This window comes from Heteronotia binoei, chromosome 6 (assembly GCF_032191835.1).
Source record: "Heteronotia binoei isolate CCM8104 ecotype False Entrance Well chromosome 6, APGP_CSIRO_Hbin_v1, whole genome shotgun sequence".
Lineage (NCBI taxonomy): Eukaryota > Metazoa > Chordata > Lepidosauria > Squamata > Gekkonidae > Heteronotia > Heteronotia binoei.
This window is the reverse complement of record NC_083228.1, coordinates 37,109,466-37,134,466: the sequence shown is the minus strand read 5'-3', so window position 1 is coordinate 37,134,466 and position 25,001 is coordinate 37,109,466. Positions and strand designations below refer to the sequence as shown.

General features: G+C 44.2%; 1 protein-coding gene across 1 annotated transcript in view; it reads right to left on the bottom strand.

Annotated features, from left to right (window-relative positions):
- Positions 1–10,552: 10,552 nt before the first annotated feature.
- Positions 10,553–25,001, bottom strand: part of LOC132573659 (lipase member M-like) — a 32,612-nt gene continuing 18,163 nt past the window's right edge. Inside the window, exons 5-9 of the mRNA XM_060241284.1 lie at positions 16,052–16,188; positions 12,866–13,015; positions 12,700–12,771; positions 12,209–12,274; positions 10,553–11,560 (exon numbers count right to left, since the gene is read on the bottom strand). Coding sequence (XP_060097267.1) covers positions 11,327–11,560; positions 12,209–12,274; positions 12,700–12,771; positions 12,866–13,015; positions 16,052–16,188 — 659 coding nt within the window. The 3' untranslated portion in view covers positions 10,553–11,326. The remainder of the gene's footprint in view (positions 11,561–12,208; positions 12,275–12,699; positions 12,772–12,865; positions 13,016–16,051; positions 16,189–25,001) is intronic.

Here is a 25,001-nt window from a genome sequence, read left to right as displayed (position 1 = left end):
GCACTTTTGTAAATGGGAAAGTAAGATTGCATTTTACAGATCATTACATGTCTTGGGCATGTTAGCTGACTCAGAAAGAAGCTGAGATTGTGCAAGGCAATTCAGTGTAATTCTCCTGGGAATGTGAAGGGAAACATCCTGAAAGGGAATAGATGACTTGAATGTTTGGTTAATTTGGTGTCAACGTTATTTAACGTTGATAAGCAGCAACAAATACTATGTAAATAACTCCCTCCATCATCCCTTGGGTGCCTTAAGGTGCTTCCCATGCAGCATCCAAGGAGTGATGTGTATCTAAGTCAGTGGTTACCTGAATTGTTCCCTGTATCCATGACACCTACTTAAACCTTAATCAACCAATCAAGTGGCCAGGCCTATTAAATAAGTGAAAAAAGTAAATAGAAAAAAGATCCCATTCCCTGGGACAGATAGAGGTGAACATCCCAAACTGTCCTGTTCCAGGACTATAAGGGTCATACAGCATGCAGCCAAGATTATATAACTGTCAGTGCTACTATATAAATCCTATGTTCACTTCTCAGATACATTAGCCTTTTTATAAAACATATCTGTCAATGTTGAATGAGTGTATGAGTGTACAGCTTTGGTAAACCCTGAGCCAAGCATATAATGTTGCCTTGAAGGTATATAATGGATTCACATGTGTACAAGTCTGCACACTCAGACCCCCTGTTTTTACAAGGTTCCCAGTTGTGTAGACAGGTGCCGCTGCCTATCCATCAACATGTGTACACATATAGGACTTTCAAGGAAAGGTATATAATATTAAGGCCGGTCTTGTCACCGTTTTGCCAGTTTCCCCTCTGTGCAGTCTTCACGGATGTGCCTGTAGAAAGACTTATAGTTTACTGAACATAGGGCACATTCACACTACACTAACTAATATGTTTTATATCTGGATTTTTACTGTGTAATAATAGGAAAAATCTGCATATAAAATGCATTCGTTAGTGTAATGTGAATGTACCCTATAGAAAAGCAACTGATCTCAATTCTGCATCATGCATTTTCACAGGGCCTTTTTGATAGAAAAAGCACAGCAGGAACTTATTTACATATTAGGCCACACACCCTGATACCAAGCCAGCCAGAATTGTGTTCCTAAAGAATTGCAGTCCTAAAGGAATGCAAAAAGATTGTTTCAAGTTCAAGTTGTTTTATTAGATATTAACTCAATTGACAGTTGTCTTCACTATTCCTGTTGTATCTGTTTTTAATTCATTAGCACTTCTGTTGGTGTTATTTGGGAAGCATTTTTCCTTTACCATACATAATAGACCGTACGTCTCCTCTATAGGATCTGACCTGTTTGATTCCATGCAGATAAAAGAAACCATATTTGTTTTACAGACAAATGCATGCAAAATACATTTATAAAAAGAACCTATTTGCTTTCCTTCCAAGTGAAATTGTACTCTTCAAGACTGTAATTCCAAGTGGAATTACATGTTAAAGGAACTGCCAAGGGGTTCACCCTCAGATTCTTCCTCCTAAACTGGAAACAGGTGAGACAAAGAGACAGCTAAAATACTGTCTTGCAGGGCAGCACATGAGGCATTTGGCAAACCAGAAAAGCAGGCAGAAATTGTAATTAAAAGCATACGACAAACAACAGACAACCCAAAAAAACACAATAGACAAAAATAATGATATACAAGCAAATCAGTCTCTATGGGAGGTACTGTGGCACCCTGGCACAAACTGACCCATAAGAGAGGAAGCATGCACTTACCAGGGGTGCATGCCCCAAAGATCAGAGGAGGATCAAGGAAGTGGCTATGGAAGAACGGTGGAGAATACCCAGTTCCATACTGTCAAACAACTTTTCAGTGGAAGTGAGAGTGGAACTTCTGGCCTCTGCAGAAATGGCAGGAAGGCACACAGTTGCCCAGGGATGGAACAAGTCACTAGGAGTTCCTGGAGTGCAGTGCCCTGCTTGGGAAGTGTGGCTGCAGGTGCAATGGTGAGCATGTTCTCCATGAAAGCATGACATGAGAGGAGCTGGACTGAGCTCTGAATTGGGAGGCTTCAGAGGCAGAGGAGAAGGACGGAAGGAGAGGAGGAGGAGAAGACGAAGGTTCACCAAGAAGAAGACAAGGAGCGCTGCTGCAGGCAGGGGCTACCCTGCAATCAAATAGCAGGGATGTGCCAGGGGACCCTCCGAGGGGCTATATATTCAAGGTGTTACTAATAAAGAATAAACAGAGAAGCTTGGTCTATGAGTTGTTAGTAACTTTGGCATGCCCTTCCCCTTGGGTGGGACACAAGTAAACACAGAATAACTCACATGGTGACATTACAACTGTGTGCATTACAAATGATAACAACAACAACAATACAACACAGCTCTTAAAGCCTTGGAGCCAAATCTCTTAGCACTAGGGTTGCTGGGGTTGGGAAGTCCCTGAAGATTTAAGTGTAGAGTCTAGGAAGGGCAAAATTTGGCAGTGGAATTAGGGACGTGCACTTGTATATTGCTGACTATAAAAGTTGTCTGACTTACCTTGCATCAGACTAGGTAGGCGATATCCAAGGCAACTTTCCAGAAGGATTCCTCAGTCTCAACAATCCTGCAATGTGACTCATGTTTGCCTCAATTAAAATATGTTCCTATTTATCTGCAATGTAATTGGCAGGGTGGATTGGTGGGTGTCTCACTAGACAGACGTCGTAGGGAGTATTATTTTTGCCCAGTTACTAAGTTTAGTTTTTTAAAAAATGTTCCCAAAATGTAGTAGCCATTTTCATGCCTTTTCCCGCTATACATTGAGGATGGTTGAGGGCAACAAGGCACTGTGAGATCAGACCCTTTGTCCAATTTACTTAAAACTGGGAAATCTTCAGAAGAGGGGGTGGAATAGGCTGCCTGATATTTTGATAGAATTTCATGGAAAACCATCTGTTCAAGAAAATCTGTAATTTTCTCCACGTAGAAAACAAAAAGTAGATGTCAGATCCAATTTTAGTCAAATGGGAATGGAACCCAATTCCGTCTTCATGATATAATATTATTTTCAAGAATTCATAAAACCAATACACCTTTCTAATCTTAAATTATGATACAGAATTTCCACCACCAACCTGTCCCGCATAAGAGGATGGATTGCCAAAGCTGATTCTCTTATTGAAATTTAATTCTAGATTTCTTTCTTATTTTAACATTTTTGAAAAGTCAAGCAAGATAAAGCCTTCACTGCCTTTGGTCTAAGTTAGATTTTGCTCCCCCGAGTTCATACAAAGGATACAGGCTTCAATGGGCCTCTTTTAGCAACGATATTGAAACAATTTAAATCAGATATTTTCTGTCATGCCTTTGTGGTACAGCAGCTTAATTAGCAAATATTCTGAGCCTCTGATGCAGTTAAAGAAATAGGGCTTTACAACCTCCCAGCTGGTATATCACTACCATGTTCCAAGTTATCTGTATTGCCTCATACCAGTCCATGACCTGATAGCAACTGGGCCACACTTCCCCTTTCACCCGCCCAGCAGCCAGGTGGACAAAAGAGGCAGTGTGGCCTTGCTCTGAAGCTACATCCCCTTGTAGGGGAGGCGGCCTCAGAGCAAGGCCACACCACCTCTTTTGTCTGCCCGGTCCCAGGCTGGGAGAAGGGGCAGCATGGCAACAACCTTCCTCTACCCCTCATTTAAAGACCTGATTGGTGGGGGTCTTTAAAAGGGAAGAGAAGGCAGATCAGCTGCTTCTGCCTCTCGCTGTCTAGCAGGGAGGTGACAGAAGCAGCCCCAGGCTCTCCCCCCTCATTTACAGACCCTCATGGGGGGGCGGGACAGGGGCAAAGGCAGGGGGCAGCCTGGGGCAGCAAAAACCCCAGCACTGCCTCCCCCCTGGTCCCTGGAAAAATTGTTTTACAGGAAACCAGTCCCCAGTGCCAAAAAGGTTGAGAACCGCTGCCTTAGATAGCTGCTGCCATTCCCATAGCATACATACTTTTTCTCTCTTCCATATCTCCTTCCTCCACTGTGGCCATGGCTACTGCCTTCTATCTCCCTCTTCTCCCCACCTCTTTGATATCCAGATTCTTGTAACATTAAAGCTACAAGTGCAAAGAAGGTTGGGGAAAGTAGTTTACCTTAACAATCTACCAGTAGAACTATGAATCCCAGTGCCCCTTCCACCTACAACATAATAGTAGCCCTGTTGTGCGTCCTGCATGTAAATATTGCTTGTAAGAAAGAGTCAATTAATTTTCATGTCACAAATGAGACTAGGGACAAATATCAGGATAAACGTGGGGTTTAAATCATACATTCAGCAGTACATGTATTGAATGTATGATGATAATTGCACATTACATGTAAAAAGAAAAATCAAGCAAACCTACGCTGTGCTCAGATTGTAAAAGTGTTCACTGTATCTTGTAAGCAGGAGGTGTTCCAGGCTCTAAGAAGGAAGGAAAGTGATTGAGCGAGAGTGAGTCTACAGGCGGGGAAACAGCCACAGCTGCCAAGGAAGGGAAGGGAGGAAGGGAAGGGAAGGGAAGGGAAGGGAAGGGAAGGGAAGGGAAGGGAAGAAAGAAAGAAAGAAAGAAAGAAAGAAAGAAAGAAAGAAAGAAAGAAAGAAAGAAAGAAAGAAAGAAAGAAAGAAAGAAAGAAAGAAAGAAAGAAAGAAAGAAAGAAAGAAAGAAAGAAAGAAAGAAAGAAAGAAAGAAAGAAAGAAAGAAAGAAAACACACCACCAACAGCCCTCAGGAAAGAGTGTGGATTGGGGCAGGCAAGTACACGTCAAACTGAAAATTAAAAAGAACTTTCCCCAGCCTTGACTTTATTGCTCAGCTGTTCTTCAGTTTCTTTTTTCTTTGCTGGGCCCAGTCCCAATCAAGATTTGGGAGATTTGCCTGTAATTGATTTTCATATGAGGAAATTAATAACTCTCAAGCTCCTACCCAGTGCTCTCAAAGGACATTGTAGTAATGTTGTGTAGTACTTTTCTCCCTTTCTCACAATACAAGACCTCATGGGCATTCAATGAAATTGCTGAGCAGTCAGGTTAAAACAGATAAAAGGAAGTACTTCTTCACCCAAAGGGTAATTAACATGTGGAATTCACTGCCATAGGAGGTGGTGGTGGCTACAAGCATAGCCAGCTTTAAGAGGGGATGGGATAAAAATATGAATCAGAGGTCCATCAGTGGCTATTAGCCACAGTGTGTATGTATGTATGTATGTATGTATGTATGTATGTATGTATATATATATATATATATATATATATATATATATATTTGTGTGTGTGTGTATGTATATGTGTATGTGTATGTGTGTGTATATATATATATATATATATATATATATATATATATATACACTCACACACACACACACACACATATATTGGCCACTGTGTGACACAGAGTGTTGACTGGGTGGGACACTGGCCTGATCCAACATGGCTTCTCTTATGTTCTTATGTAGTCCTCTTAAGGAAAGACCTAGATAGCCCAAATTAAGCATAATAAGCTTCATAGCTACATATCAAGGCCTGATTTCAAAACATAGAATGGTGCCCCATAGAGTCATATAAAACGATGCATTGCCTATTGCCAAAATAGAAATATGACACAGTAGATATATGGATTTCTCACAGAAGCAGCTCTGAAAGACTGCATAAGAAAGCAAAACGTCCCCACCACTCAGCTTTTTTGTACCATCACTTTAAAGGATTGCACAAGAAAGAAAAACAGCTGAGTAGTTGGGAACGTCTCCCCATCACTCATCTGTTTTTTGGGTTTTGTTGTGCACTGCCTTTAAAGGTTAAAGGGGCTGTACCAGTTAGCCTGAAACTGCAGAGCAGCAAGAAGTAGGCTGCTCCCTGCCGTTCTGCTGGGTTTTTTTTGTTTTGTTTTCTGCAAACCCTGTATAAAGGGACTGTGGTCTCTAGCAATGGGCCACGAACCAGCTCAGTTAACTATTGAACCACTTGGTTAGGTTTGGTTTGTGTTTTGGTTCATGGTATGGTGACAGCGAACCATGAACTGACATAAACCACATTTGTCTGGTTTCATGCCCATCCCTAATCTTTGCTGAATATTCAAACTGTTTTTAGTAAAGAATCAATCTCTGATGGTGACATGGAGAGCCCAGACCCAACCGGGTGTCAACCCAGGACGAAATTCTATGCTAGCTGGGCAAGGGGACACATACATATATTAAATAACATTGGAGAGAGGATAATCCCTTGAGGAATACTGCAATGTTATTTAATATATGTATGTGCCCCCCTTGTCCAGCTGGCATAGAATTTCGTCCTGGGTTCTCCAGACCCAACTCTTTCACCTCAAATATACAACCGCTGCAAGGAATGTGGGTTTCAAAGTCTGCAGGAGCCAATTTAACTCAGGACAACAACACCAAGGGAGAAGGGGGCTTCTATTTTCCCCTCCATACTTTTTCCCTCTGCTGAAACGAACTCAATGGAGAGTTATTGGCACATTTCCCCACTGAAACTATTTCAGCACAGAAAAAAATGTGTGTGGAGGCGGACAGAAACCCTTTCCTTCCTTGCACAGCTTTCTTTGACTCCTCCTGACTTTCAAAGTCATGTTCCCTGCAGCTGCTCTGTGACTGAAGCGAAAGAACTTTCTTTTAAAACATATTGCATCATTTGGCCCAAAGGTATTATTTCCCCTACCAGGCATTAGTTGATAATAGGAACAAGCAAATGCTGTACTTCCACCTAGTGGAAGAAAGCAGGATGGGATGTTAAAGGTTTCCATTCACTTCTCATCCACCTCATGATGGGACCATAAGGAAAGTGTTGGACCCTTTTCTTGTTCACTGTATAAACTGGAAAAGGATGTCATGATCCTGGGGGAAATGGCAACCAAAGAATGTGCCCTGTCCTTCTATGCTACATTCCTCTTCCTTCCTGACATAGGCAACACAATTGTTTTGCAGTGTACAGCTAAGGTTTCTTCCCAACATTCTGAGGGCTAGGAGTAGGCATACCAGGCTTCTTGAGGCAATAGACAGGATGTGGGAGCCTCTGAAACTGGGGTGAGATCCCATCCTATCTCTACTTGCCTCTTGAGTCCAGGCTCAGCACCCTGTCTCCATCCCCATAACCCAACCAGGCACCATGAAGCTCCCAATCACTGCCACAGCTGCTTCCAGGCCTTGTACAGCTCCTGGACACCATGGCAACCATGGCTGAGCCAAGAATAGCTCCTGAACTCTGCCCAAGGCAGCTACTGCACCCAGCACAGCTCCAGTCTGACCAGGGGCAGCTCCCATATTTTGCCACAGGATAGATGGAAAGTGCATTGTCTGTACATGTGCAGACTATGCAATTTTCTAATGTTTTTATATTCTTATACTAACCAGAGCTGTCTCCAAAGTTTGTCAAAGTATCTGTTTTGTGTCAATATGGGCCTAATTATCTGCAGAGCAGGCTATACTAGACTATTAGATATAATAGTCTCTCTATAATAGGGTTCTCTCCCAGCTTCTAATAGGAAAGCAGCTTTCTGGCTTACTTTGGAGCTGGGATCCAGAAGAGTTAGCCATTTTAGTCTGTTGCTGCAAAATAATAAAGAATCCAGGAACAACTTTAAAACTACCAAATGATATTGTAGCATAAGCTTTCAAGAAACATAGCTTTCTGCATCAGATACATCAATAATAAAATGTGTTAGTCTTAAAGGTTCTACTGAACTCATTACTATTTTGGAACTAGGGAAACTGAAGGGTTTGGGGAGACATCTAGAGGAATGTTGACAGAATTTTATAGCGAACGGGAGGTTGAATATTATAGAGACTGGAATACGTTTGAAGTAGCAGAGATAGCGACAGTTGTTTCACATCAATCGTGTTCAAGCACCATTGTTTGGAATAATGGAGCAGCTGATGACTCCAAGACTGAAGTCCCAGAATGGAAGAGAATCCATCATTCGGCTCTATTAATCAAAGATCTCTTTGAAGCTCAGGATATAAGCTTTCATGTGTCAAAGCTCACTTCAGATATCTGACAAATTAAGTTTTGGCTTATGAAAGCTTATACCCTGGAAAATTTTCTGAGATACTATTGGACCAAATATATCCTGGAATTTTTCAGGATACTAAAAAAATGGTCCCAAAAATCCCAGAAATACTTGGGGTTGACTAGAAAGATCAGGAGCCAGTGTTTGCAAGGGCTTGTTTTTCTTTTTTTCTTTTGTCTGTTTTCCCTTCCTTCCTGTGTCTCTCTGGGGTTTCTAGGGGCTTGCTAGTCTGCTTGTGTCAATTTCAAGTGTGTTTGTCAGTTTCAAGAATACTTTTCTTTTCTATAGGTTTTTGTGTTTGTGTGTGCATTCCCTTTGCAGGTATTTTTTTGTTTAATATTGCACAGTGTCTGCAAAATCCTTTCCACCACTTGGATTTGTTTTGCTGTGATTCTCTTATTTTACTTTGGTTTATTCAATTTATTCCACTATGGGTGATTACAGACCGGCACTTAAAGCCGACTCAGAGATGGCTCTGAAATTGACCAGGAAAACCCCTCCACATGCAAACATCTGCTGCCTATCCCTATGCTTTACTCACCCTATCCTCCGCAGTGCAACTCAGAAAGCTACCACTTTTTAGCAAATTTCTGAGCTGCATGACAGTCGCCTCCTTGGTGTCTGGAAGCGGAAGGGCGCAAGCAAGGCACCTTGGTGGTGTGAAACTGCCAAGCCACCCCAAAAACTGTTCAGCGTACAAGAGCACATTAGCACATATAAGTGTGCATGCACGTGACTGCTGAAAATGTATAGGGGAAAAACCCAAGCTGAGTGACAGGAATGATGCACAACAGCCACCTGAACACGCCCATGTTGCCCTATGGACGGGATGAGGATGGCTTGTGGGGGGGCGTGTGGAGGCTTCAGGATGGCTCTTTTTGAGGTTGCCCAATTTGTGACGCCTCCCAACCGTCCCAAACTGCCCATCTGTTATCACCCTATGATTCCCTGATTGTACTTTGGTTCTATTGGGCTTGCACTGTCACAAAAGCCCCAAGTTCTGCTAGGCTTCTGAACATTGTGATTGGTTCTATTGAGCCTGCAAAAGTGCCACTCCATACCTTTAGTTTCCACTGCAGAAATTCTCTAGTTTGGTTTTGGTTCTGTTTGGCTTCGCACGTTGGCTTGAGGCTCTACTAGGATTACTGAGTTCTGCAATGGTTCTGTTGGGCTTGCTGGGAGACATTTCACCAGTGATTGTGGCTTGCAGGGATGGCTTTTGCCCAGGAAACAACTTAGAGCTTTGTTTGTTTGGAAATTATGAAGGATGATTGGAGCACCTGGAGTTCAGGTGGCCATAGAATTAGACCCCTTGGTCCAATTTACTTGAAATTTACTTGAAATTATTTAAAGAATAGACACCAGCCTCTCCACTACAATTTTGGTGTCTATATCTTTAAAAACAACCCCTTCCCCACCACCCAGTTTCCCCATAATGGGTCCAGAAACCTGGGTGGGGCACATCCAAATACCAGTATAAATCCAAATACCAGTATTGGATTTGGGTAGTTGGAACTCAAGAATATTGGCAATACCAATATTTTGGGAGTCCAATATATATGAAGACCAAAAAAAAGCGCCATTTTTCTTTTATTTGCACATTCCCTACTTGGTGGTTGAGTGAGGCTTAAGAAGAATTAACTTTCTCCCTCCTGTCTGACTCCAGTACTGGTGGGGAAAACAAATATTGTATTTGTAATGTTATCTGTATTGTAAATTGAACATCATTTGCCCCAGACACCCTTCAAATGAAGACACAAGGCAACAATTTGGATTTAACTATTTTATTTGACAATAAAGCAAATCTACATCATAACATTAAATATGCTAACATATTTAAATGGGTGCTCAGCATTTAAATAAGTTAATTTTAACTTAGGCTGCACCTGTGGCTGCCTTTCTTGGGCAGATCTACTCTGAGTCCAAATTCAGCCACATCTTCTGCTGCCCTTGTTTATCATCGCCTGCTGCACACATGGTGCCAAGAGGTGCCCAGTGCCATCCCCCTGCCCTCATGCACTTGCATGGCCACTATCAGGTTCAGGAAAGATGTTACTCAACATCAAGGGTGCTCCCTCTTAGCTGCATCTGCCACACAGTCAGTGATGCACTATTGTGGATGCAAACTCCATCATTTCTAATGCCTCAAGGTGCCTGCCAATCATCTCTACCTATCCTGATCAGCCTGCCCAATCTCTGCCACACAAGGAGGTCAGCCTAACTTAACACCCCTTGCCCCACCTGCTGACTATAACATTTGACAGGTCCTGTTGCCAATTAGCCAGATAGGGGTCATATCCTTTAGGAGAAAGATACACACCATCACAAGTGCTGTGGGGGTTGCAGTGGTTTTTAGCATTTCACAGCAGATGGCAGAAGTATTGGGGCTGCTAAGGAGCCTTAAATAGTGGGTATCTTTAAGTGGCCTTAACCAGAAAGCCTCTTTAATTAGCAAGTTAGAAAAAAGATGATTAAAATAACTACCTAGTTATATATAATATGAAGAAGAGATTGGATTTATACCCTGCCCTTCACTCAGAGTAGTTTACAATCTCTTTCCCTTCTTCTCCCCACAATAGACATTCTGTGAGGAAGGTGGGGCTGAGAGAGCTCTTTCAAGAACTGCTCTTGAGAGAACTGTGACTGACCCAAGATCACCCAGCTGGCCACATGTGGAAGAGTGGGGATTCACTCCAGATTAGCGTCCACTGCTCCAAACCACTACACCAAACTGGTTTAACAACAGTGATAAAAGGAAAATAGTGACATAAGGAAAAGAAAAGAGTCTTTTTGTGGAGAGCAGCTTTCAATGGCAGTGGCAGCCAGGAGTCCTTTCTACCAGTGGGATAGTGGTTAAAATACTGGACTAGGATTTGGGAGACTCAGTTGTGAATTCACAACTAATACAATTGTGTCTAAGTGCATTGCAGGATCATTGTAACCTAAGGAAGCCCAGCAGAAAAAGAGAGGCTTGACCAAAGGTCCACCTCCTAAGCTGCCACCTGTCCAGTTGTCATCATATGAGGGAACTTCATTATGTATGAGAAACTTGTAATCACTATTTCTGAATAGACTTTGTTAAGATAAAAAGTAGCAATAATGAACTAACCAGGTCTAATTAAGCAGGGCTCTGCTTCTATTCTTAGCTCAAATTATAGTTTGCCCAAAAGACTTAGACCCATTTCTTACTCCAATTGCTCCCCATGCAGAAACAGAGAACTTTCCCCTCCTCCACAGAGCTCCTTAAATTCCATGAAACCAGAGGTACAAGGAGACTCCATCCAAGATCAAACTGATCAATCCTATATTTTAAGCAAAATGCTTGATCATTTTAACAAGATCATCATACACTTGCTGACGTGCATCAAGGCCAAATACAAAATCATAATGCATCCAATGGGGAACTTGTCTGTAATATATCACATTCCCAAGAACAGAGAGTAAAACTTCAATATCTTTTGGAGAAGCCATTATGTCTTTTCCACCACTCCATACAACCGTTGGTACTTTCATATCTTTTACCTTGTATGAAGGAGGGATAGTCTGAAGAAAAAAGAGGGGAAATGCCAAGGGTCATAAATTGCAATTAAAATACATGCCAATATTTTATTGTTGCCTATCCTTTTAAACTCAAGATGCTTCTGTTGAATGTACCTTTTCTTTCTTTTGCAGTCACCATTAAACCAGTTATTCCACTTAACTACAGGGAATATCCAATTGAACTTCTTTTTCACATAAAGTGGTCTAAACAGCTTTAATACCTCACCTAGATTATGCAGACAATTACATACTGAGTCAAACAGCAAAACCTTGTTAACAAGGGTGTTACAAGTTATAGAACTGTTTAATAATTCGAGCCTTATCACTGGAGTTAAAGCTCCAGCATAACTGATAACTTTATTTTGATTTTGTGTGAGAGGGACTTTGTGCTGGAATAAGATAGTGTTCTAAGGATATATACAAAGACTGGGAGGTGATAACTTCCCAAAAAGTCGCCAGTTTTAGGAACTTAAAATAGGGAAAATATTCAGGTTGAGGCCAAGATATAATCTATTATACTGGCTCTTTGGGATTCGTGTAAGTGAAGTCACCAGCTCCATCAATCTTAGAGTAGCCATTTAGAGGAATAAAGTTTCTTTGAATCTTCATCCTTATTTATCTAGAAAAAAAATTATGTAACATAATCCTTACCTGATTATATTTGTCTACATTTTTAGAATCATAGTCAAATGGTTTTAATGATTCACTTTGGATTACCTAAAAAAGGGAAGGAAGGAAGGAAGAAAGAATAAGAAATTACATGACCTTGTTTTGTTTGACACTTTGAAAAGTGGGAGAAAGATATTTCAATATGGCTAAGTGTTTTATTGCTTTTTTTCTTATAAAGGAATATCTTTCTTGTCTATGTTCATTCATAACTTGGGTGTTCCCTTCATATAGATCAATCTTTAGCAATAGAGCTTCAATAAAAAGCAAAAGAGAATGGAAGATAATTCTGAAAAGGCATGAATAATGTGCATTTCTAGATTTTAAATGAGATGTGAAAGCATTCACTCAAAATTCAAAATTTCAAAATTCGCCCAAGAAAAGAAGTATCAAAAAGTCCCATTCCAAAATAAAGAACAGCCATTCTTCACCCTAAATTTGTTATTCAGTGATTATTAGAATTCCAGGATTTCTACCTGTGACCAGTGTATCATATTTTTCAAGGAGGTACAGCCTGGTAAATGTGCTGCATAGACATCCATCCGGCTCTGGAGAGGGGGAAAATCAAGCAGAATTCACTGTACACCGTGTAAACTTGCTTCACAAATCTTATGGAATGAGTTTAATATAAAGTATACATACTGTGTTAACATTATTTTGACCAATTCCACCAGCCATGAAAAGAACTTTGGAACAAATTTTGTCCCAAAAGCCCTTGTTGCACAACTTGACAGCAAATTCTCTCAATCCATTATTAGGCAGGATACAGTATTGTTTCTTACCCAACACAGTCTGCAAAAAGTAAGAAAAGTGAGTGTGCTGAATCTCTAGTTCATTTCTACTTGTCCAGCTGCTGCAAATTGTATGTAGTCAAGTATGTCTTTGCTAGAACTGTAGAAAAGTCAACTTTATGTTGCAGCTCACAACGTGCTAGCTAAGCCACTTCCACATCTGGTCACACTGTATCTTGAAAAAAGGAAAGCAAGCTAACACTATGCAGAAAAGAGTAGCCCTGCTTTTAAATGGCCCAGGTATGTATATAAACTAATTGAACTAGCCATATACAAATATATCACTCTCACATTTGGGGGGAGGGGTGGTTGTTTTTGCTTCCTTCTTCTACCTTGTAATGCTGAGAACTTTTTGTTTTTGTTAGTTGCATTGCTGGTACACTCAGTGGCTCGGGAGCCACATGTGGTTTTTTGACATGCCACCTATGGATCTTCTGAATACTTTCCTCTAACATGACACCTGCCCCATGCTCTTGGAAAGTTGACAATTCCTTTAGAAACTGAGATAATTTCACATCTAAAGAAAACTTAACAGTTTTTTTTTAAAAACACAATGCAATTTGTCCATAATGATTATATCAAGATTGTAGAAATGTAGGGGTTCTGTGTATGGATGGGTCAACCTAAGTAGTGGTGAAATGAGTCATGCTGCTATTGAATACTAGCCCATAAAACCAAACACCTTACAAGCAGAGAATTTAACACAGAAACAGGTTCTAACAACCCTTTCTCCTGCAGAGCTAGAGTCAAACGTGAATGGGATTTTTAACATTGAGTGTTCTGGAGAACTCGAAAACTGGGGCTTGCTCAAACAAAAATTTCATTATCATTTCAGATTCAGTTTTGGTGAGTTTTACCATGATTGCTGGTTTTCAGGTAGAACATTATCAATTTGGGATTCAAATCCATGTGATTTTCAGATTTTTGAGACCATTATTTTTAATCCAGAATAAATTTGAGGGTCTATGGACTATGTTTTTAAAGTTAATGACACCAAACATTCACAGAATGTAGTCTTCCCTCTGATTTAAAGACCCCCTAAGTTTCAAGCAGAATGGACAAAGGGGATTGATTTTTCAGACCCCCAAAGTGGGTGCCTTTCAGTGCAGCCTCACTTCTCCCTGTTGATTTCTATTGACAGGAAAACAGTGTCAGCCAATGGCATTACATAAACACACACATAAAAAACCTGTCTGACTCCATTTCATTTTCCTACTCTTACAGTGACTGACAATGCGGGGGGAGGGGGCCTTTCCATTTAAAACCCTGTTTGCCATCCTTCCTTCCCTTTGGAATGTTGTTTGTTTCCTTTCTCGAAGTGAGGAAGATAGGAAGGAAAGAAAATGACTGTGAGGCACAGCACCCTAACTTCTCTCAAGAATTAACATGATTTTTATAGGACCTGGTCCATCTTGAAGATGTTTGTGATTTGAGCCTTCCTGCAGTTACTATCTTTATCTCTTTCAAAGCGGACTCAGGAATGAGGTAATTGGTTAATCATGACAACCTATGCTCAGCTATAAAATCAGTTAGGAGGGTAAAATTATGAGCAGACATTAAAATCCTCTGGAAAGTTCTATCAAGAGACATTCCTGATTGGACCCAAAAGACCACCTGATGTCAGAAAGCAAAACAATATAATAAGAGTATAGACTAGGGAGAAGGCATGCTAACTTTATGCTCATGTCATGCTGATATGCTTTGAAATGTTATGCTTCATCATGATGCTTTTATGCTACAGCCTGGATTCTTATATTGCAAGACCAAGTATTCAGTGTATTAGACAGAACTGTTCGCTAATTAATTTTCTCTGTTGCTGAGCTTTAGAGACTATACTGCATAGTGAAACCCTTTTAAACCTTTATATATATATATTACAGGCCTGCGTTATTTATGTGTATTTAACTTTATGTGTATTAAACCAATAGGGCTGGGTATTGTTCAAGGGACCCACAAAAGACAACCTGCGAGGTAGGCGAGGCTGAGAGAGCTCTTTCAAGAACTGGTCTTGAGAGAACAGCTCTGAGAGAATTGTGATTGACCCATGGTCACCCAGCAGTTGCGTGCAGGGAATGGGGAATCAAACCTGATTCTCCCAGATTAGAATCTGTGTTCTTAACCACTACTTCAAACTGGCTCTCTAATCTACCATTATTCCCTATGGGGGAATTGTAAGGAGGGACTGAGCAGCTGTTTTTAAACTAAATAGCTCGAAAGTAACATGGATCTTGTATTGCCTGCCCACCAAAATCCAACCAGGTTTCAAATAATTTGGATCAAGTAGTCCAATTCTGTGGACTCCTGAAAAAATGCCCCAGAGTCCTTTTTTAAGGAGGGGAAAGGACCCCATCCCCACAGAAAAGCGAAGGAAGGGGATGGAGCAAACCAGAACCATAGCTCTGCCAGGCCCTGGAAAGCAGATTATTCTGAGAAATGTGATACCTTTTTCCTTGACTACTTAATGTTTAGTACAGAAGCATAACCCTAAGCAGGACTTTTTTTGTTGCAGAAATTCCTTTGCATGTTAGGCCATACACCCCTGGTGTAGCCAATCTTCATGAAGCTGACAGTAGGCCCTGTAAGAAGAGCCCTGTAAGAAGAGCCCTGTAAATTCTTGGAAGACTGGCTACATCAGGGGTGTGTGGCCTAATATGCAAAGGAGTTCCTGCTACAAAAAACCCTAAACATAAGTTAGAAGAGGAGGAAAAGGAGGAGGAGTTTGGATTTATACCCTACCCTTCACTCGGAGTTTCAGAGCAGAATACAGTCTCCTTCCCTTCCCCTCCACACAACAGACACCCTGTGTGGTAGGTGAGCTGAGAGAATGTTATGATGAACAGCTCTGAGAGTGTTATGACTTACCCAAGGTCATACTAGCAAGTGCATGTGGAAGAGTGGGGAATCAAACCTGGTTCTCCCAGATTAGAGTCAAGTTATTTAACCACTTTACCAAACTGGACCTCCACAATGGATGAAAAGAAGCACAAGGCTTAGAATCCAAACCGATGGAAAGAATGTGTTAAAAAGCCATACATACCTTCATAAGGCCAGCAGGTGTATATGCAAATTTACCAAATGGAGATTTGTTGTTCTGCAGCAAATACACAGGACCAAGTGCAAATAGTATTTTGATTTTCTGAGCTAACTGGGGCATGGCTGAAAATGCAATGAGAGCTGAAAGACAATAATATGATTATAGGAGATGTACAGTGATAAAATGGGCTAGATTCCAACCCCTTGCTTGCATTGGCAAAAGGTCATGGATCACTTCACACAAGATAGGGATAATAGTTTCCCAGTTTTCCCTTCTCCTTCTTTATGCACATCCCTGTCACAGCCTATGCCTTTCTTAAGGAATTTTAGGCCTTTAAGAGTCTTCAAGTGGCAGCAAAAAGTAAGTAACAAAGTTCCTTATCACTACCCTTCCAGGAAGCCCCACCAAACAATGGGCACAACCACAAACCAATTGCCCTTTCACCACACCCCCTCCAGCCTAGAAATAGCAGCTCTCCAGCAGCCCTGGCCTCACTCAATGCACAGCAGCCAAGAAGGTCAGAACGCCTGCTCTGGCTGCAACGCCACTGAGGATGTTCTCCGCAGCTGAGAACGAAACGTCTGGAAGAAAAACTTTCTCCAGTAGAACACGGCACTAGAGCCCAAAAGATTCTACAAACCCTAATAACAAAGTTCTGTTTCAAAAATGGAACTTTTCCTTTAATTATCTCCATACAAGCCAGAACCTACAGGTCTAGAGCAATGATCAGCTATTAGCCACGCTGGTTTATCTCAGGTTGAGAAAAATAAAAGGTAAAGGTAATCCCCTGTGCAAGCACCAGCTGTTTCAGACTGTGGGGTGAAGTCGCATCATGACGTTTTCATGGCAAACTTTTTATGGGGTGGTTTGCCATTGCTTTCATCAGTCATCTACACTTTCTCCCCAGCAAGCTGGATACTCATTTACCGACCACAGAAGGATGGAAGGCTGAGTCAACCTTGAGCCGGCTGCCTGAACCCAGCTTCCACCAGGATTGAACTCAGGTCATGAGCAGAGAGTTTGGACTGCAGTACTGGAGCTTTACCACTCTGTACCACGGAGCTCTTGAGAAAAATAGTGTGGGGCAAAATCTAACCCCTGCCCCACATTGTGTTGGAATCCCAATCTGAAATGAAGCACCCCACACTGCCTCTTTTTTAAAACGCTAAGAGCTCCATCGATGAAGCTTCCAACAACTTGTCTGGCATGGCTTTATCAGGGGAATACCTAACTGGAAGCTTTTATAGGGATCAGGAAATACCATATAATCCACAATGGCTGATTTGTATAAAAGATACTTCCTTGCCAAGTCTCTCTGCAGTTACTTTCACTTCATCTGAGTGCTGGTGCATACAGCCATGTCAGTCCTAATGACAAATGTTCTATGGATTGTGGTTTTAGTTTTTGGGATTTTGTTAGATGAAGACTCAATGAAACGTAAGAGTTTGCAAAATGATAAAGTAATAATCCCACTAGGGATAGCATAAAGATTTGTTATCTCTTTGACCTAATATGCAAAGACATGTTGTCTTTATCTAAAATATTTACATCTTATCTTATATGCTTAGACCCAGGCTGCTCCAGCTACACCCTTGAAATCCTATCCGTTCTTCTACCCACACACAACATTAGTGACATTGATACTGTCCTATTTGATATTCTCTGCCCTTTGGGAGTGACTGTTTTGTAAACAATTCCCAGGTCTACTGAAGTTTATGAAGGTGTATTTAACCTCAGCAGTTTGTGCAGGTGTACTTGACCTCAGCAATTTGTATTTGGACTTCATGCATCCCAATGTTCAGATACAACACCTACATGTGAAAGATTTCAGTGATGAGATTGCATGCAGCATGTTAATCTCACAGTGAAGTTGGTATGTTTTCACCCCATCATTAAAATAATTGGGGAGGCCATTATATGTAAAAGAGATTTGCAGTTGCACTGGGACTCCCTGACATATAGGACTCCAAGACTGAGCTAAAGGCTACTCATTTTAGGTACAGGATGAAATTTCCATTGGTTTGTCTGTCAAGTCTGCTGTATTTCTTATGAACCTGTTGCTTAACTCTGGTTCAGAAGCAAAGGATTCTGGGCTTGTACTGAACACCAATATGCTGCTAGCTACCTCTCCCTCCCCCCTCTCTTAGCTGTGCCTTTGTTGTGTAGTCTGCTTTGAAATGCTGATATGTGAACAAGATAGTGGAGCCTTCTCAAGCCGGGTGTCTGTGGGAGTGCGAAACGCCAAGGCCTTAGCTTGGGAATGAGGGAGTAACATTCTAGTGTGAAAATATACTGCATAGAGTGCCCCGCCCGTAGGAATCCTTTGATCTATACCTTAAAAGCTTGGTTAATGTCTATGTACCCCAGTCCTTCAATCTCTGTCATGGTCTTCAGCTCTACTTTCAATAAACTAGCAACTTTGTTTCAACCAAAGACTCGTTATTGAATCCAGCCGACTTGACATTTTGAAGGACTCCCTATCTTGGAGTTCAACCTTTCCGGCAACTGAAAAGGCGATGTCCGATCAGCCTCCGAACAACGGAGAACTCCCAACCAGAGCGGAGGGGGCAGAGACACCCTGGCACATTCATACTGCCAGAAGGACCGCGGCTCCCCCCCCCTCAGTTCCAGTTGGTGGTTACCCCCCGGCAATACCAGCCGAGGACCTCGACCACGTTGATGGACCAGGCACCGATCCGCCGAGAGGCGATCATGACCCGCCACACCAAGCGGGTTTAGCTGGCCGAAGCCGTGGCTACCATCCCGGGCGAGCCGGAGGAAGGAGCCGAGGCGACCACGACCCAAGTCCCGGGCAGCGGGAGCGAAGGCACGGAGTGTGGAGAGGAGGACGGGGGGCTGAAGCCCAAGGACCCGCACGATGAGGACTACCAGATGTTCCGGTCAATGGTCTGCCACGAGGTCGACGGGGTGGTGAAGGACCTCAAAGACCAACTGCAGACCCTGACCGCCCAGCTGGGAAGAGCGTTGGGGGTAACCGGGGCCCGCCAACAGCAGCTGGTGCCGGCGGGGCCGCGGGGCCGGCCGAGCCAACCTCCACCCGTCGCCCCGGCGGCACCCCAAGTGCCGGCGGCGCCCCAAGCGCCGGCGGCCCCTGCCCCGGTCAGACAGCGAGACCTGGGGGGGAGCCATGAGCTGGATGCAACTTTTGACGGGGATCCGGAGGAAGTGAACTATTTTGCGATCCAAGCGAATAGCTACATGTACTATTGGGGAGATCTGTTCCCCGATGAGATGAGCCGAGTGGACTATTTGGGGTCGAAGCTGCGGGGTGCCGCTAAGAAGTGGTATGTGAGCCTGTGTGAGACCAACAGCCCGATCCTGCACTTCGTGAACACATTCGTGCAAGCCCTACTGACCCAGTACGAGGACCCCCTGCAGGAGGCCAGAGCACTCTCGGTGCTGCGGAATATGAAGCAGGGGGCCTGATCCATCCAGGAGTATGCGGCGGATTTCCAGGCTAACGCTGCCTGGGCCCGGAATTGGAACGAGGTAATGAAGATCGAACCCTAGCATCCTGGACCGGGCGCTCACCCAAGCCAGTCCAGACACGCTAGTGGGGTGGATCCAGCTCGCGGGAGAGGTGGAAACCAACTTGAAGAGGGTGGCAATGCTGCAACAAGCACTAGTGGCCAGCAAAAGTGCACCCAAAACCACCCCCGGGAAGGTCGAACCTCCCAAAGCCAAGAAACCACCAGCGGCCGCCCTGGTGGGGCCCTGCCGCTGCTTCCGTTGTGGCGACCCTAACCACCTCACCTCCAACTGCCCCCAGCCGCCCGCAGGGGCCGCCCCGATGCCATGGTCGACTAGGCAGAGCACCCCGGGTCCGAAGAAGCCCCCTGGCCGCCCTAAGGATGCGGCGAAAAGCAGCGCACTGATGGTGCAGGAGGAGCTGCAGGAGGAGGAGGTCCACCTATCCGCCGAATTGGCCGACCTCGCGTGGGAAGAGGAGCCGGTGGGAAATGACTCCGACCTGCTTTGAACAGTGCCAACCAGCAGGTCGATCAGGAAAAGGCACCCTTAACGGTGAGAACCACGGGAAGACTGTACTTTGTGATGGTGAAACTGTTGAACCCAAAATTGAAAAGATTCTTACAGATTCGAGCCCTCGTGGACTCGGGGTGCAACCGGGAACTAATTTCCCCCAAGGTAGTGGAAGCACTGGGACTAGAGCGCTCGCAGCTTCCCCACCCAATGCTGTTTGAGCAGATGGACGAGTCGGTGATGGGGGGGAGCCCTGTACGCAGGAGACAGAGCCATGCCCCTTGGGGATTGAGGGCCATTGGGACCTAGAGACTTTCGTCATTGCCCAGGCCTGCGGCTACCCCGTGGTGCTGGGGGTGGGGTGGTTGGAGAAACACGAGCCCCTCATCCACTGGAAAGCGCAGACCATTCGGTTCCCCGACCCTGATTGTAGCGGGCACTTATGGAACCCAGCGTGGGGGCCGCGAGCGCCCGCCGCCCGGGAGAGGGCGTGCGTCCTGGTAGAGGAGGCGCACCGGGTCCCGAATACCTATCGAGACCTAATGGAAGTGTTTAGTGAACGGGAAGCCAACCAATTACCCCCCCACCGGAACACGGATTGTGCCATAGAACTGATCCCCGGGGAAAGCCTCCCCCGGGCCAAACTCTACCAGATGGGGTGGGCCGAGAAAAAGGAGCTGCGCAAATTCCTAGACCTGAACTTGGAGAGGGGTTTCATCAGACCCGCAACGGCGCCCCCACGCGGCCCCAGTGCTGTTTAGAAAGAAGAAGGACAATACGCTTAGACTTTGCACTGATTTTCGCGGGATAAACGCAATTTCAATGTCCAACGCTTACCCCATCCCCCTGATCAAAGACTTGCTGAGCACAGTGGCGGGGGGAAAGATCTTCACAAAACCTGACTTGAGAGATGCGTACTTCCGAGTGCGCATCAAAGAGGGGGATGAGTGGAAGACGGCGTTCAACACCCCGATGGGACAATTTGAGTACCGAGTCATGCCATTTGGGTTGCAGGGGGCGCCTGGAGTGTTCATGAACTTTATAAATGATGTGTTGAGAAAATTTTTGTACAAGGGGGTGGTGGTGTACCTGGATGACATCATTATTTATTCCCAGGATGAGCAATCCCATGTAAAATTGGTGAGGGAGGTGCTAACCACCCTGCTGGAGCACCAGCTGTATGCCAAACTGTCTAAATGCGAGTTTCACCGCACGGAATTAGACTACCTCGGGTTCTGTGTGTCCAAAGATGGCTTAGCCATGGACCCCACGAAGGTGCAAGCGGTAGTAGAGTGCCCCCCCCCCCCGAGGACACGTAGACATCTCCAATCTTTCCTCGGATTCGCAAATTTTTACAGAGGATTCATTGAGGGGTTCACCCAAATCACCCTGCCCCTGACAGACCTCCTCAAAACAAAAGGGAAGGGGGAGGACGCTAAGCAACCCGGGGCCAAGCTTAACTGGACGCCCGCTTGCCAGGCGGCTTTTGACCGGCTCAAGCAACTGTTCACTAGCGAGCCGGTCCTGAGTCACCCAGACGAGCTCAAGGGCTTCGTGGTCCAATGCGACGCCTCCGATGTCACCGTAGGAGCCATTCTCATGCAGAGGGATGGGGAAGGGAAACTGCGACCCTGTGCCTATATTTCAAGAAAATTCTCAGACGAGCAGAGAAATTGGTCAGTGTGGGACAAAGAAGCTTTCGCAGTCATGTTTGCGCCAAACACCTGGAGGTCGTGGTTAGAGGGGGCCAGAGTGCTGTTCGAGATATGGACAGATCACAAAAACCTCGAGGCACTCACTGGGAAAAGAAAGCTAAGCGAGAAGCAGATCAGGTGGGCGGGGTTCTTTTCCAAGTTCGATTTCACTTTGAAACACATCCCGGGAACCCGTAACTTCTTGGCAGATGCCCTGTCCAGGCTCCCACAACACAAGAGTCAGAGGGAAGAGGTGGTTGACTCCTTAATATCCCCCACGCAAGTGGCGGCCATGGTCACTACCCGCTCGCAGAAAAGGAGAGAGCTGGATGGGCTCAGCCGGGAACGCATCGCCCTGGAGGCCGAAAGGGAGGGAGGTGGGCGGCCAGAGGGGGTGCAGAAGGGAAAAGATGGATTATGGTATAAAGGGGAGAAACTGTATGTCCCAATGACTCTGAGAAAAGAAATCTTGCAGCTTTGTCACTCATCTAAATTGGCTGGGCACTTTGGCTAAGTAAAAACCTTGCACCTGGTAAACCGGCAGTTCTGGTGGCCGTCCCTTCGAAAGGACGTGTCGGAATTCGTAACCAGTTGCCCGGTGTGCATAATGGCGAAAAAGAGTGGGGGGAAGCCCCCAGGTCTGCTGCAACCGCTAGAAACGGCCAAACGCCCCTGGGCCATTGTGTCTATGGACTTCATAGTAGAACTCCCTCCTTCTCGGGGGAAGACGGTCATCTTAGTGGTGGTGGACACGTTTTCTAAACAAGCCCACTTTGTCCTTTGTGCCCAACTACCCACCGCCAAGAAACTGGCTACACTATTTTTTGATCACGTGGCCAAACACCACTCAATCCCGGACAAAGTCATTAGTGACCGGGGGCCTCAGTTCGTTGCCACCTTTTGGCGGGAGTTCTGCAAACTGTTAGGAATGGAGCAGGGACTAAGCTCAGCTTACCATCCCCAGACGGACGGACAGACAGAGAGAGTAAACGGGGTGCTAGAGCAGTATTTACGGTGCTTTGTGAGTCAACGCCAATCCGACTGGGTAGATCTCGTCCTGTTTGCAGAGTATGCCTATAACAACAGTGCCCACAGCTCCACCAAAGCCTCCCCCTTCTCTACAGTGTATGGGTATGAGGGAAAACCGATCCCTATGCTGCCGAGAGGGGAAGGTCCAGGGATGGGCTCCGCTTTCGAGCAGTGGTGGCAGGGACCTAGCCAATGCTGGCCATCCATTCAGGAGAACTTGAAAGCAGCAAAAGAGGCTTACAAGAGGCAGTACGATAAAGCCCACGTGCCAGTCTGGGAGCTAAAAGTAGGGGACTCAGTATATCTGTCAACGAAAAATCTACCTCTCTCCCAGCCATCCAGGAAGTTGGCTTTTAAGTTCGTGGGCCCCTTTAAGATCAAGCGAGTAATTAACCCAGTGACGGTGGAGTTAGATTTGCCTCCGGCCCTTGGTAAAGTCTACCCTGTGTTTCATTGCAGCCTACTTTGCCGAAGTCCGAGTTCCACCGGTTGGCACCAAGCAGAATCAACGTCCCCCTCAAGTCCCGAAGCACAGACCCATAATCGGGAGCAGCCTCGAGCCCGCGCTATTGGGGGGGAGCTTGGGGGGGCAGTATGTCAAGTCTGCTGTATTTCTTATGAACATGTTGCTTAACTCTGGTTCAGAAGCAAAGGATTCTGGGCTTGTACTGAACACCGATATGCTGCTAGCTACCTCTCCCTCCCCCCTCTCTTAGCTGTGCCTTTGTTGTGTAGTCTGCTTTGAAATGCTGATATGTGAACAAGATAGTGGAGCCTTCTCAAGCCGGGTGTCTGTGGGAGTGCGAAACGCCAAGGCCTTAGCTTGGGAACGAGGGAGTAACATTCTAGTGTGAAAATATACTGCATAGAGTGCCCCGCCCGTAGGAATCCTTTGATCTATACCTTAAAAGCTTGGTTAATGTCTATGTACCCCAGTCCTTCAATCTCTGTCATGGTCTTCAGCTCTACTTTCAATAAACTAGCAACTTTGTTTCAACCAAAGACTCGTTATTGAATCCAGCCGACTTGGCATTGTCACTGTAGTATTGACATGTGAAACAGTAAACAACATATCATAAATGCTCTCCTCTACATTATAACAGTGTGTTTAAGGATGCTTTTACTCTCTAGTCTTATTTTTATCATTTGTCAATTCCTAAATTTAGATGAGCATATATGTTAGGGCAACTTAATGCCTTTATTTCAGTCAAAACAATAGAACAATTCAATAATATTCCTCCAGAAAACCGCAGATGTGCTTTTTGTTCTCACCTACTAGATTGCATATTTTAAACTTTTAATATATTGTTGCTGTTTTAAAAATATATTACTCCCTACATTTCACACTTTGCAAGCATACCTGATGTTCAAAGACTGACATTCTTATTTTCCTTCAAACTAATAGATTGCATGATGGATGTTACTCTAGGGTCGTGTACTCGGTATAAACCGAGCCAAAAAAATACCTGGTGAATATCTTTCAATTATTTTAAAATACCTTATTGATATTTATCTGGTATTTTCTCAGCTGATCACCAAGGGACTTGGTGATTTGGCTATCCAAAAATGGTTGCCCTGAAAATAACCCCCAAAATATTTGAGATTTGTTTCAGGGATTTGGAATTTGTTTCCACTGGATAGCCACAGTTACAAGGCATTTAAAGGGTTTTCAGTCTGTTTAAATGCCTTTGGAGTGAACACTTAGGTATTCACTTGCCATGACACAGAGTCCCACTACAGCTTACAGAAGGCATTTAAATGGACTGTGTCCCATTGGACACCATTTTCTTCCATTAGAAACAATGGAGGATGGCGACACCTTCTTCTGGGGCCCATAGAATTAGATTCCTTAGTCCAATATCTTTAAAATTTGGGAGGGGGGGTTGAGGACAGGCACCAGCAGCTATGCAACAAATTTGGTACACAGACCTCAAACAACAGTCCCTCTCAGATCCTCAGATATCCCTGGATCAATTCTCCATTTTACCCTATGGGGATCATTGACTATAATGGTCCCCATAAAGTATAATGGAGCCCCAAAAATGGCATTTCTGAATATTTCCCAAATCCCAATACCACACCAATATTGGGATTCAGGAATATTGGGAAATACTAATATTTTTCAGGTTAAATATACCTTTTTGTGCACATTGCTCTATTTTCCTATATAATTTCTGTACATCTGACAAACTTTGTTTTAAGGATGCATGGTCTTAGGCTATTAAATC